At 51.1% G+C, this 14,708-nt stretch overlaps 1 protein-coding gene across 2 annotated transcripts in view; it reads left to right on the forward strand.

Annotated features, from left to right (window-relative positions):
• The window catches only part of SLIT1 (slit guidance ligand 1), a 146,277-nt gene that overhangs the window by 20,823 nt on the left and 110,746 nt on the right, over positions 1-14,708 (forward strand). For both annotated transcript variants that reach the window (XM_024563184.3, XM_045197491.2), the window contains exons 3-4: positions 63-134; positions 4,975-5,046. In XM_024563184.3, coding sequence (XP_024418952.2) covers positions 63-134; positions 4,975-5,046 — 144 coding nt within the window. The remainder of the gene's footprint in view (positions 1-62; positions 135-4,974; positions 5,047-14,708) is intronic.

The following is a 14,708-nucleotide window of genomic DNA, read 5'->3' on the forward strand; positions in this document are numbered from 1 at the left end:
CACCTGCTTCTAGGAGCCCTTGTCTGGCATCCCATAGCTGTCTTTGTCTCTGTGCTTCCCAGGCAGCTGATGGAGAACCAGATTGGAGTGGTCGAACGCGGGGCTTTTGACGACATGAAGGAGCTGGAGCGACTGTGAGTACAGTGGGTGCAGGCTCCGGAGGATGGCGGGGGTCGGCCCTGTGGAGACAGGGGCAGGCTGGGCCTGGCAGCAAGGGTGGGGGTGGGGGCGTTCAGGGGCAGGGCTGCACACCCAGCCTGCCTGCTGCCTGCTCACCAGCGCCAGGGGCAGCTGTAGTCGTGGAAGTGGTCGCACCTGCGGCAGAGAGAAAGCCGGAGACTGTCCTCACCCCACCTCTAAAGGCAGCTATTTTTGTTTTTCCCCCTGAAAATGCATTACGGCAAAAACTCCACACAGTACAGAGGAGCTGAGATTTCTTCCTATGATCTCACACCCCAGGTGTAGCCACCGCTCACTGGTTCGTGTGGCCTTTAGGAAGCAGTGGTGCGTGGAGGGGACCATTGGGGGAATCCCAGGGGCCAGCTGGGGAGCCGCACCGGGGGGTGCTCAGGGCCACACACAGCACAGAGACCAGGAGGTGGAGATGTCTCTGGTTTGCATGGTTTGCTCCTTACGGGGCATTCGAGTCTGCAAATGTGTCTTGATCCATTTTTGCGTTCCAGATGGGCAATGACAAAAAAAAAAAAAAAAAAAAAAAGGCATGTGGTGTGTGAGGTGGGGGATGGGCACGCACGTTCAGGATGGTCACCGATCTCACTTTTCTGCAGAGCAGTTTGGATGTAGGTGTCAAGAATTCTAAGGTTCATACCTTTTGAACCAGAAATAACAGAGATGTGACTAAAAAATGTATCCGGATATTCATCGCACATTATTTAAATACAATAAAAACTTGGGGACAGTCTTGCTGGTGGAGACATAAGCCCTACAGACACACCTTGGAAGGACAACGAAGGCCACGGGAACACACACAATATCACGTTAAGAGGAAGAGGCAGGAAGTGACATTTGTGTAAATAAAGCCACCTTGCATGTGTACAGAATGCAGGAGGAAGGAAATAATTGTGACTATCAACTCTCATTGCATTGGAGGTGGGATAACAGGTGACTTTAATTCTGTTCTGTGTGCTTTTTTTTTTTATGGATTTTCCTAAGATGAGTTTATGACTATAGCTGCTACTGATTGCCTCACTCTGTGCGGGGCACCAGGATAAGCTGTCTCCCGCCCCTTCCCAGTGTCTCATCTAATCCGCGAAGCAACCTCGGGTCAGTGTTCTCTTACAGATGGGAGAGGGGTGCCCAGGCACTTGCCTTATGAAGTGATGATTAAGTGATTATGTACAGGAGAGGGGATTAGAACCCGGACCATCTTGCCTGCAAAGCCTGAGCTCTTAATGGCTGTGTCCTAATACCTCACTTTTCTCTTTTACATCAAAGAAAATAAAGTATTAAATTAAAGGGGAAGGCTGTGGTCTTCTCGTTGCCTTCCTGCGGCCTGGAGGAAGGTCAAGGTGATCTTTCTTTGACCTTCCTCATCTGTCCTAAAACTGAGTGATAAGGAGTCCCCAGTGAAACAGGTGTTTAATCCTGTGTTTGTTTTCTTTAAAAGGCTCGGGACAGAATATACTACACAGGAGACCTGGCTCTGAGGGCTCATTTGGACTTACCCCAGTTCCAGCTCTGGGACTGCCCTGCCCTGGAGGAGGAGAGAAGGTGGGGGGTGGGGTTCAGACACACCTGGTGGCCCACATCACGCCTACTCCTGCCCCCCAAGGCTGAACAGGGCCCTCCTTTTTGAGTCACGATGTATCACTGTAGACTTTGTCCCTCTGTCCTCTTCCAGTTCCTTCCTTTGTGACTGTTCTGTCCCTGGGGGTGTCCAGTGCTGGCTGGAAGCCCCTCTGACTTGTCGGAGACCAGCGGTGAAGCAGTTAACCATAAGCGTTGGGTGAAGAGGGGAGTCACAAGCACCATGCATATACTCTATTAAGCACTTCGCTTGAAGTTAAAACATACAAGTGAACATTTATCGACCTTCTCTCCTCCCCACCCTCCCTCTTGTTTCCCCAGGAACTTTCTTTTTATTATGAGTTGCTGATTGGAGTTCCGTATCGTGTTCCTCACCTAAACCACACACGCATGCATGCCTTGTTTACAATTTTTGGTTTTGGTTTCGTTAAGGTGGAGTGAGGTTTTTAAAGGGCCCTTGGAAAACATCTGGGTGGAGGATTCTGAATTTCCTTTATGATCCTCCTGCCCCGCCCGCCCCCTCCCCCCCCCCCTCTTATGTCTTAGTAATCCAACAGCTCTTCAATTAGCAGCTTTCCTTTATGGACTCTTTCCAAAGCATTCAGCCTAGTTTTCCTGGAGATGACTCTCTCTTTCCACACTGGCATTTTGTTTGTTTACGTAACAACTAATTAACTTATATAATCACAATTGTAAGTACCTCTGGCTAAACAGGTTTGGGAGCAGACATAACTGGTTCCTGTGAGCAGTCACAGACCTGTGTGCAGGGCAGCAGCGCGCGCGCGGTTCTGGGCCGTGAGGGTCGGCTGCCACTGGCGTCAGTCGGTCCGATGATGGGGGAGTGGAGTGCGGTCCGATGATGGGGGAGTGGAGTGCTCAGTCACCTGCTGGCTGAGCGGGGTCGGTGTGTAACGTAGAGCCAGCCAGGATGGGGAGCAGGGAAAGGCAGGCTTCAGAACCCCACCACTACCATCAGAGGTGACTTGGGGAAGTCACTCCCTTCGGGACATCCCAATTCCCTCATGGTGCAAGAGACCATGCACCATGTCCTGAGCATCTAGTAAAGCTGGGCCATGTGGCCAGATGGTGGTGGTGAAGCCGTCCCGGAGGGGTTGTTGTGAGGAGGAGAGGGGAAGGTGTGTGTGTGGATGTAAGGCCCTGTCTCACTCACAAGGAAGAAACCCCCATTTTTATTCCGCTTTCCCTGCGACGGTGAGGTAATGCCTACGGAACATCCGATCTGGTGCCTGTCACAGAGTAAGGGCCCCTGGGGACTGGTAGCCTCCGCTGCTACAGTTTCTTCTTAGCCACCTGCAGGCCCATCAGCAAGCCGGGTCCCTCCTTCGGGGTCCTTTGATTTTCCACTGTAACTAGCTATTGGATCCCTTTTCCTTTTAAGTGTTTTTCAGAAATTGGAGCCAGAAAAATGAAACCATCTTGGGGGAAAACAAAACAAAACAAAACCCAATGATTACAAGGCAGTGTAAACACGGGATTAATTTATTGGGTGAGGTTAAGGAACTTGGAGCCATCTGAGGTCTCCTCCTGTTGCTTTAACGATTCTGTTGGTGTTTCCTTTTTTTTTCCTAAGGCAGTGATGTGTTTCCCTAGGAGCCCGTCCTTTAGATAACACTTCTTCCAGCTGGACTAATTGTCTGTACCGTGCTGGGAAGTGGTACCTTTCTCACACAGCAGATGAAAGGTGACCGACCTCCTAAGAGGTAAAGTAACCACAGACAGTTACTGCCGGCCACACGGAATTACATTTCTCCCTCCCTCCCAGCAGAAGAAAGCTCTTGCCCAGCTGGTTGATCACCGTCTAGAACTGTTCAAGGGGAGGCTGTGTGAAGCCCAGTCCATGCCATAGCTAGAGGGCAGGGGCCGCATTTTACACCAGTGCGGCACCAACCTGGACCAGAAAACAGGTCACCTGGGGGCCTTGTTGAGATGCAGACTGATTCAACAGGTCTGGGGTGGAGCCTAGGGTACTGAGGCTCTACCGGCTCTTAGGTGAGGCCCTGCAGGTGGTCCATGGAGCACTGTGCGAGTACCGAGGTTTTGTGGTTTATAGATGTCACACCCCCTGATGGGCTGGGGTCCTGCACTGCAGCGTCAGAGAATTAGTTGCCTGATAGTCACGGGGATATGGAGTGCGGCGCAGGGAATATCGTCGATAATATCGTGATGACTATGTACGTAGGTAACGACTAGGCTTCTTGGAGTGATCGCCTTTGTAAGCGACATAAACGTCTAATCACTATGTTGTACACCTGAAACTAACATAACACTGTAGGTCAACTGCAATTGAAAAAAATTAGAAAAAAAAGAGTGTTAGTTGCCTAAGGTGGCAAGAGAAGTCTGGGTAAACTTTGCTGCGTTCCTAGGACAAGGCCAGGTTCTTCCTGCGCTGTGTCTTCTCCTCAGGCCGCACTCCAGCACTGGACTTCCCGCCCCTGCCTGTGTTTGTAATGCTGACAAGTTGTCTGTCCCCCAGGAGAGGATTTGAACATGATGGACATACTATTTGGTCATTAAAAATAAAGGGGGTTGTTCCCTATTGCTTGGCATGGAAAGACATCCGCAAATTTTTGAGTCAGAAAAATGCAGGGGGCTGAATAGTTTTTCTTCTATTATTTGAGGCTTAGAAAAAAACAGTAAGCCTGCATATCCATAAATAGTTTTTAAAAAATCTATAAAGCTATTTTTGTTTTGAAAAAAGACCTAAAGCAAACAACAAAAGTAAGGCTGCCACAGAGCCCAACGTGGATGAAAGCAATAAAGAATCAAACCACGTGGCCAGTCCTATTCCATGAGGACACAGCTCCCATTTCCAGTGTGGTCAGATGCCCACTCGTGAACCGAGACAGAGCGTCTTGCAGGTGTAAGTGAAGAGGCTGAGGGGCATGGGAGGAATGATGGAAGGGAAGATGCTGTATTCATCGACTGCCCAGTCCGTGGCGGGTCCTCGGGGAGGGACTTTCATAATTTTTTGCTCTTAATCTCCCCAAGTGTTGGATAGCAGAACCCCCACTTTATAGATGAAGAAAATGAGGCCCCAAAAAGTTGATTTCCCGGGGTGACACAGTGACCCTGTTAGGATCTGAACCCTGGACTCTCCGACTCTGAATCCAGTGCTTTCTGCAAAGTCCTCTGGATTTCCTGGATTTCTGAGGCAGTTTCCAACTCTTCCTCTCTTCTCTTTTGCAGGCGACTGAACCGGAACCAGCTGCACACGCTACCAGAACTGCTGTTCCAGAACACCCAGGCTCTGTCGAGGCTGTGAGTGCCGCTCTGTGTGTTCTCGCCCCTCACCCTGTGGGAGGGGCTGTGTGTGGTCAGCCGGGCGTGAACTTTCCCGTGACCCCCATGTTCCTCCCTGGGGAGGAACTGCTCAGGGTGACAAAGGTCAGGCCTTTTCTGTAGGAAGGTGCAGTGTAGGGCACGCTCCACGGCAAGCACCTGACAGAATCGAAAGCTCATTCAGTTCCGCGTGCTGCTGGGACAATGCTGGGTCTCAAAGGTCCTCGAAGAGCCTGAAATGGGCTTAAACCTTGACCTAGAAATCTTGTTGGGGAATCTGTCCTGGAACATAATAAAACCTTGGCACAAACTTGTTCCTTGCAGCATTATTTAGAATATTGAAATGTAGAGTATTTCTATACGGAAGTATTGAATATTATAAAGAATATAGAAACAGTCCAGATCCCTAAACTTGGGGGAATGGTCAAGTAAACTATGCTATATCTACTTGATGGAATCTATATCATCATAAAAGAATGGCCTTTAGGAAAGACATAAAGTAATGCATATAAGTGTTTGTGACATCAAAAACCAGGATGCAGAACTGTATTGGCAGTATGACCACCAAGGGAACCGCCCCCAAGGACGCACACACACAATGACTGTGAATGCCACCAGGGGCTGTCGTGGGTGACTTGTCTCTTCTGTGCTTCCCAGATGGTCTGTAGGAGCATGTGTTGGTATTTTTATGGCCAAGACCTCCCTGTTTTTGCAAGCAGTGAAAAGCCTCTGTAGTTCGTGCTCAAGTGAATGCTAGACGCGCGATGCTGGAATGCTTCCTCGAGCCCCACTGAGCCCGTTTGCTCTTTATCAGGTGAAGATAATGTCTACCTCACAGGCTGTTGTGGGGGTTAAAGGGAGGTACCTTCAGAGGTGCAAACATTATGGCACATAGTAGGTGCTCAGGAAATGTTAGGTGAACCCCTATGGGAATTGCTCCAGAGAGCAGCTGACCTGACCCAAAGAGGCGGCCCAGGTCGACCCCGCACGCTCCCCGTGAGCACGTGTCCTCTGCTGGTGGCCTGTCTGTGCCTCTGCGCCCTGTGGCGATTCAACCTCACCTTTCTTAACCAGAACCATCCCCTCGCTTTGCTGGGACCTCCCCCAACAGGTGTTTTTTTTTCCATGAGAGGCTTAGATGTACCTGCAGAGGCATCTGCTGGCTGGCGTGCAGGCAGCAGCTGGAGTGTGGCTGCCTGAGCGCAACCATCATGCAGGCTCGAAAGCTGAGCGAGGGGTTCTGCCCGGCTCAGAGGGTTCAGCGCGCCCAAGGAACCAAGCCAATGTAAACTCTGGGCTGTCTGAGGCTAAAGCTCATGCTTCCGTGGCCTCCATCCACTTCCTGCTCGCCACCCATTCACTGCCTGCACCCACTCCCCACCTGTCCCTCATCCCATCTACCTGTCTATCTTCTGTCCACCGCCCATCCACACTCCCACGCATCTGCACTCCACTTACGCATCTACCGCCCTCCAGTCAGTCCACATACCCTCTGTCCTCCGAGTCCTCCCACCCTCCCACGCCCACCTACCCACTGCCCGCCCATGCACACTTCCACTCACCCACCCACCAACCCCCCATGTACCCATCCAGCCCCCACCCATTCACCCTTCCCTTACCCATCCAGCAACCCATGTATAAACCTACCCACATACCCAGCTCTGTCCCCATTCCACGACTACCCTCCCACCCCCTCACCCACCCACGTTTAACCCCTTTCCCCCTTTCTGTTCGCCTACCCACCACCTGCTCACCCATTCACCCAACAGTCACTGAGGGCCTCCTGTGGGCCAGGCACTGTTCTAGGCGCTGGGAACTATTGGGGTGACAGCTGTGCGAGAGGCTGGTGGGCGCTGTCTCTCCAGGAGGTGAGGGCTGCAGTGCTCTTTGGGGAGTGCTCTTTGAGGGCTATCTGCCATCCTTGGACATACTAGCAGGTCGGCGTAGAACAAGGGGGCAGACGCTTCATTGGCTGGACCCAGCCCCCCACCGGAGATGGTTGTAGCCTGGTGGCCTGTTAGCTGGATGTGGGTCAGCCGCATTACCTGAGGATGTGGTGATGTTTCATGGATGCCCACAGGGGCCAGCCATGTTGGAACCTGGCTGCTTTTCTTACAGTAGCAAAAACCAGTCTTCACTCCAGTTTGGGGGCGGAGCACAGTGAGTGTCAGCCCCCTCCTCCCTATACCTCTGTCCTCCCAGGTCTGGGGAGGGGTCTCTCCTGCTGCTTTTGGATCTTTCTTCTTGCTGATTGTATTCCCTTCCTCATCCACAAGCTGCTTCTGGAAACCCAGTTCCTCTGGGCTTCTTTTTAGCCTTGAAACCAATATGTGCTGGACAAGATCAGGCTTTTGTGTCTGTGCAGGGCCTGGAAGGGGTGGGGGTGGGGGGCCCAGGGCATTTGTTCCCCCTTATTTATATCCCTGCTGGAAGGACCAGGATAACTCATTAACAGGGCCCTGGTGGCTGGAGAGGCAGGGAGGTGGTATTCTGCAGGAGCCCTGTTGGAGAATGCCTGACCCTGCTGACCCCGTCTCGAGCTGGGTTTAATTAAACTGTCAGCACTGGTCAGAAGAACAAAGCCTCCCTTCCCATCCTGGTCCCCAGCCCCCACCAGAGGCGGGAGGGCATTCTCTGCTGAAATGAAGAGCTGTTAAAAATGGATGTCTTGCCTCCAAGGGAAATTACCCCAAGCAGGAAGGTGACCTCGCTATTGTGACACGTCCACTCCAGGCAGCAGCTCTGCGGAACTGGACCAGCCGTGGACCCCGAGCATGAGGAATGGGGCGCCTGTGGCCTCCCCTCCCTCAGCCAGGGCCTCCTTCCTGCCAGAACTGCCGCCTTAGGATGCTGTCGCTCACCCTCTAGGTCTCTCTTTTCCCAGAAAGGAATTTCATGTGCTTAGTCTCATGAGGCACTGAGTCTGTGAGATGTTTCTGTCCTTCACGAGAGAAAGGAGCCGCCTCGGTTAGCTGGTCTGGGAAAGTGCTGGGTCAAACGGGCTTCTTTGTCAGGGGGACTTTCAGACCCTTTAATCCACCTGTGTGTGTGTCCTTAGGGGACATGTAGGGTGTTGCATCACCCAAACTGATTTGACCTGAAGCTCTTGAAAGTTTTTTAGGGAATACCTAGATCTCGTGAGTCTAGTATCCGGTGACTTGCTGAGGTCTCAGACAGTAAGGATCAGAGCTCAGACTCGAACCTAGGTCCCTGACTCCAGACCCACACACCCTCCTCTACACCATCAGGACTCAGATTAGCATGCAAGAGAGCCAGCTGGGGTGGGGGGCGGGGGGCGGGGGTGGTGGTGGTGGTGATTAAACATTCAGATTCCAGGGCACTCACATCTGAGCACCTGAGTGAGCAGGTGTGAAGGGCCCAAGAATCTGCATTTGATCAAGCCCCTCTTTATCTGGCTCCCACTTTGAGAAGCCGTGCCCCGGCATGCTTGCTGAGTCCTAGCAGGGCGCCCCTCTGTGGGCACAGCCCCTGTTTGCCTCTGCCCTGCCTGACGTGGTGTGAGTCACACTAACAAGGACGCTCCCGAGGGCAGAAGCTCCACCTCTCTCATCGATGAGGAGAACAATTTGGGGATTACGAGTTGGCAATTATGGAGCACTCTGGATTCTCAGGGCGCTTTCCAATCGTTAAACCTGTGCCTGCTGTCAAGGCTCAAGTGATAAAGGCAAGTGTCCTGCTGGGCTGGCCCAGGAACCTCTGCAGAAAAGGGCAGCCAGTCTGAGCCTGACATCCCCCGTGTCACAGCGGGCTGACGCCCCCAGCGTGGATCAATGTCCTGGCTGCAGCCACTGGCCCCTGGCTTCCCCCACCCCCACCTGCTGCCCCCGAGCCACTGAGGCCTTCACAAGTACAGGGGACACAGGGTCCGGGGGAGCCTGGAGGGGTGGGCAGTTGGTGGGTCACCCCCAGAGAATGAGCCCTGCTGGGGAAGCTTTATAGAGACTCAGAGGAATGAAGAGCAGCCCGTCCTCTCCTACAGCATTACAAAAGTCAGCATGGAACAAACTGAATTCATAAGCATCCAGAAGATTCTGAACAGAGAGGAGTGCATATGCACAGGGGTGGGGGGGGCTGTTGTGAATAACTTTCAGGAGAGCGAGGATATCTTAAAAGCTATTTTAAAAACTATATAAATAATTTCGCTATGATATTAAACATTTGGAAAACAGAAAAGCAGAGAAAGGTGAGACCATTGTCGGGCCAGTGGAAAGCCCTGAGCCCAGAAATTGGAGAAGGGAGGGAGAAACTGGCGAGCCCGTCTGGTGGGGGAACAGGGAAACGATTCTTATGTAATCACATCTGCAAAGCCCCCTTTGCCATGTAGGGTAACGTTCACAGGTTCCAGGGATTAGGACGCAGGCATCTTGGGGGCATTACTCTGTCCACCACACTGTGTCTTCCCTTGGAGGACAGGGGTCCGGAAGCCCGGCCTGGACCTTCCTGGCCCAGGGCTGTGGAGCGGTGCACACACACCATGGAGCTCTGGGAGCCCACCCAACGAGGGCGCCTCTGGGCACTTCTCCCAGCTCTTCCACTGGGGTTAGGTCCTTGGCACTGAGTCCTCTCTTTTCCTCCAGTGATCACGGTTACTGATTAGCTGTGGGACTCTGCACAAGGTATTTCACCTCTCTGCATCCATTTCCTCATCTGTGAAATGGGGCGGGGCTGCTGTGGTGATTAGGGGGGCTTGTGTGGTGCACCCAGTATAGGTGCTTTGAATACAGCACCATCATCACCCTGGAAGCAACAGAGGGGATGGGCGGACACGTCCCATCCAGCCACATTACTTGGACATAGAGGACAATCTGCTGTCCTAGGCACCTTCATGGGTTGTCCCAGGCTGGTGGGCTTCTCTGGCTCCTGTCTCCTGATAGCCTCAGCAGGAGGTTCCAGGCTGAGCAGGGGTGAGGGTCCCGATTGCCCCGTGGTCCCTTTGTCGTCGCTGAGCAGGGCCTGCCTTCAGTTCACCTCCTGTCTTCTGTGCTCGAGACAGAGTTTCTTCCCTCACTTTGTGTTCTGCCTGAGCTCACTCTGAATTTGGCAGGCAGCTTAGCCTGTTGCTGGAGAGTTTTGCTCATGCAGTTTCTTCTTTCTTTGGTTTTATAGACGGTAGATGAGATAATGATTCCCTACAAATGAAAGAAGAAGTTCTACAGCCTCTTTCTCTGGATGCATTCCTCAGGAGCTGACTATAATGTAGAGCTCTTTATTAGATTAACTTGGCAGGAATATTAATGTGGACGGAGACTCATTACATTTAGATTCATGAACTGTAAGGGCAAGCTTGAAAGAAATAAACACTTGGAGATGGCGCATTGCCTTCTTTATTAACTCTTGATCAATCTCTACTTAATCTAATCTTAACTTTAATGTTGCGCTTCTTAGCATCAAAAGTCCTTCCTAGAACATACACATGGTTTTATGACTTTGGGACTTCAGGTGATCTTGGCATCAGAAGTCCATAGGGGCAGCAGAGGATGTCACGCGTAAGTAACCGGTGGCATTGATATTGCTAAAGGTTCCCGAGCTTTTACTGATGAATCTAGCTTGCTTCTCCTTCGTTGAAATCCAGGTTCCCATGTGTCCTTCCCAGTTGTGGGCTTCCTTGCCTCTCATCTTAACCATTTTTAAGCATATAGTTCAGTAGTCAGAGCTTCAGAATTTTTTCATCTTGCAAATCTGAAGCTTTATGCTCATAAACTATTCCTCATTTCCTGCACCCCAGCCCCTGCTAACCATCATTCTACTTTCTGTCTCTGAATTTGAGTATTCTAGGTATCTCACAGGAGTGGAGTCACGTAGTATTTGCTCTTTTTGTGACTCGCTTATGTCACTTAGCATGAAGTCCTCAAGGTTCATCCATGTTGCAGCATGTGACAGGATTTCTCTCCTCGTTAAGGCTGAGTACTATTCCGTGTGTGTGTACCACGTTTTGTTCACCCGGTCGTCTGTCGTGGACACTTGGATTGCTTCTACCTCTTGGCTGTTGTGAGTAGTGCTGCTGTGGACACGAGTGTGCAGCCTCCTCCAGACCCTGTTTTTATTCTTCTGTGTGTATCTCTAGAAGTGGGACTGCTGGATCACGTGGCAGTTGTAGCGTTAGGAGCTGCCGTGTTGTTTTCCCTGGCGGTTCCACCATTTCTGTGAGTTTTATGATAACTATACTAGTGTGTGTGGGGTAATGTGTCATCGTGGCTTTGATTTTCAGTTTTCTGGTGATTAGTGGTGTTGATCATTTTTTTATATCCAACAATGGCTTGTTGGCCATTTTTATGTAATCTTTGGAGAAATGTCCATTCAAGCTCTGACTGGTGTGACTTGGTTGGGTGTCATACTGCAAAGTGAAAGATCACTGGTTCGATTCCCGGTCAGGGCACATGCCTGGGTTGTGGGTTCAGTCCTAGGTCAGGGCACACGAGAGGCAATCGATCGATGTTTCTCTCTCACACCAACGTTTATCTCCTTCTCTTTCCCCCTCCCTTCCTCTCTCTCTAAAAACGTATAAATAAAATCTTAAACATGAAATGTCCATTCAAGACCTTAGTCCATTTTGAAATCAGGTAATTTGACTTTTTGTTGTTAAGGCATAAGAACTGTTAAAAAATATTTTGGGCATCTTCTTGCATTCTATGGTTGCCTTTTCGTTCTGTTGACTGTGTCCTTTGATGCACAGAAGTTTTAAAGTTTGATTTAGTCCCAAATGTCTATTTTTGCTTTTGTTGCCTGTGCCATATCCAAGAAATCACTGCCAAGTTCAATCTCACGAAGCTTTCTCCATATGTTTTCTTCTAGGAGTTCTATACGAGTTCTATACTTTCGGATCTTACATTTAGGTCTTTGATCTATTTTGAGTTAATTTTTAAATATGGTGTAAGATAAGGGTCCAACTTCGTTCTTTTGCATGTGGATGTCCAGTCTTCTGAATACCAGTTGTTGAGGAAACTGTCCTTTCACCGTTGGGTGGCCTCGGCCTCTGTGTCAAAGATCTCTTGACCATATAGGTGAGGATTTATTTCTGGGCTTTCTATTCTACTCCACTGGTCTATTTGTCTGTCTTTATGTGGGTACACATTGTTTTGATTACTGTATCTTTAAAATATGTTTTTGAATCAGGAAGTGTGAGTTCTTCAACTTTTTTTTTCTTTGTCAAAATTGTTTTGGCTCTTTGGGGTTTAGTGACGGCATTTTACTTGGAAGCACAAGGGACCTGTCGCATAGAAAAGAAGGTACAGGACCTTAGACTTCTGGATTCCAGTGGGACAAACCTGTGCCTAAACATGCTGGTGGTGACGGAGAGCTCACTGCTTCACGCGGCAGGCCGTCTCATTGGTGAGCAGCTTTGACCGCTAGGAGCCCTCACACTAACCTTGACCTGTTTTCCTGGCCTGTTCGCCCAACGATCTCAGTGCGGCTCTCTAGAATTGTGTTCAGAGCAAGGGCGTGTGCCACGATCAGCCCTTTACCTGGTCATTATCAAGTTTCCAGGACAGATCTGAGAGCCTTGTTTCTAGGAAGCCATAAGACTGAAACTGTCTGTCCACAGATTTTTCCTAAGGTTCAGAGCTATCCCCAGAATCTCTGTGGGCTCCCTTGTTCTCTTCCATTTTCCCCTGACAGCTTGGTGAAGGAGTACCCCAGGACCTCCTTGCCCTCTTGGTTGTATTTGGCCTGGTTTGCTGGGTGGGCTACTCAAGAGACTCCCTTGAGAAGCATAGAGCCACAGGCGCAGGAAGCTGCTAGAAATCAACAACCTAAGATGCTTCAGGTAGCGGGCAGTTTCTCCATCTGCTTTCCGGGAAGCCAGACCTGCCTGTCTGTAAAGGACCTCTCGGGATGGGCCAGTAGGAGGTGGGGGTGGGAGAGGGCTGGGGAGGCCGCGCTCCGAGGGGCTCTGGGGCTTGTTGGTGCAGTGTGATGGAGATGAGCCCTGAGAGCCAGGACACTTGTGTGTCAGATTTGGCTCTGTCCCCATCTGGCTGTGATACCTTGGGCAAGTCATTAGTGTCTCTGGGCCCTGTTCTATCATTTTTATTAATGAATTGGATGAGCATACAGAAGGCGTGCTTGGCATATTTACAGGGCACAAAACTGCAAAGGGGCGGCCACGTGCCCAAGATGACAGAAGGAAGACCGAGGAAGATCTCCACGGACTGGGCGGGAATCATACGGTGAAATGACGTACTGATAAATACAGAGATGGCTTTGAAATACGGAATGGGGAGGCTTGTTCTGGCAGCGCTTGCTGTGAAAAGGGGCTGTGACTTCCAGCTGAGGGTGGGGCAAGTGTGGTAAGGTGGCTGAGAGAGCGAAGGTAGCCTCAGGCTGAGTTAGTATAAAGGCCAGGCGCCCTCTTCAGGGGAGGGGATGGGCCTGTTCTAATATGTGTGATTTGCACACATGCGGAGAAGCAGTGTTTTGTACCAGGATCTGTGTTTCATTGGAGGTGGTTGTGGGGCAAACCACCTGTAGTGGACAAGGGCAGCTAACATTAGGAGCCGGGTGGAAACTATTTCATATGAGATATAGTCAAGGGGCCTGGGGCTGTTTGGTGCAATAAAAACAAATGTAGAGGAACTCTGAGAGTAACTCCAAATCTGTGTTTGCTCCGGAAGCAGAACTGCATGCTGTGGGTGAAGGTGTGGGGAAATGGACTTTGCTCTGAGCACAGCAGGCTTCCTGAAGAGCTAGCCGCCAGGTTGTGGGTGGCTCTGCACGTCACAGCATCCTGGGGAGAGTTCAAGGAGGGGCCAGACCCCAGTGCGGCAGGCCCGTGTGCCTGAGACGAAGGGGCAGCCTGGCTTTGATGGGCACGGGTGGTTTTAGATGCAGAGCTGCCTAATCAGGGACACTCAGAGGACTTGCGAGCAGGGGAGCGGCTGGTCGAAAGGGCGTTTGGGGTGGGTAATCTGCTTGCAGACGCTGAAGCTGGCAGATGGTGGGAGCCTGGAAGGCCCGGAGCCCAAGCCCCCGTGTTGGAAGCTACCCTTTACAGCAAAGTGCTTCCAGTAAACTGTGTAACAAAATATTTACCAGACCCCAGATTCTGGCTCACGTTTTCGAGTCAAATTTGGAACAATAAAAATCAATGAGTAGCTTTGGAAATAGCGTCTGATCTGTAACAGGAAACAGAAGATTTGTCCTTAGCTGGAGGAGGGGCTCTCCCCAGAGCCCCCACCCCACCCCACCCCACCAATGAGCAATGACTCATTTCCCCTTTGAAGTCCAGGCATCGTCTTCCCCTGGTGTTTACACCCTCTGCTCCTTCAACAAAGGGCCTTCTGTCGGTAGATCTCCAAGGCCAAGCAGGGAAGGGTCAGAAAAGGAAGGTATTGACTGAATACCAATAAGAAGGGGAAGTGTGTTCACGGAGGACGAGGGGCGCTGGGCAACTGGGGGCCCACTCGTGCTGTGCAAACAGAGCGGAGAATGCCCATCGGTGGGTGCTTTTTACTAAAGGGTCTGGGGCCCTGGAAGAGGAGGAAGGGGGGACAGGAGCGAGGGAGGAAACATTTCACAATTCGGAGTTTAAGCTCGGCCCCTTGTTGGGGAGGGCGGGCCAGAACGTCGCAGGGTAACAAAGAGGCAGTGTGGCCGGTGACAGTTAGGGGAAAACACATGGC

The sequence above is a fragment of the Desmodus rotundus genome, chromosome 4 (genome assembly GCF_022682495.2).
Source record: "Desmodus rotundus isolate HL8 chromosome 4, HLdesRot8A.1, whole genome shotgun sequence".
NCBI classification, from domain to species: Eukaryota; Metazoa; Chordata; class Mammalia; order Chiroptera; family Phyllostomidae; genus Desmodus; species Desmodus rotundus.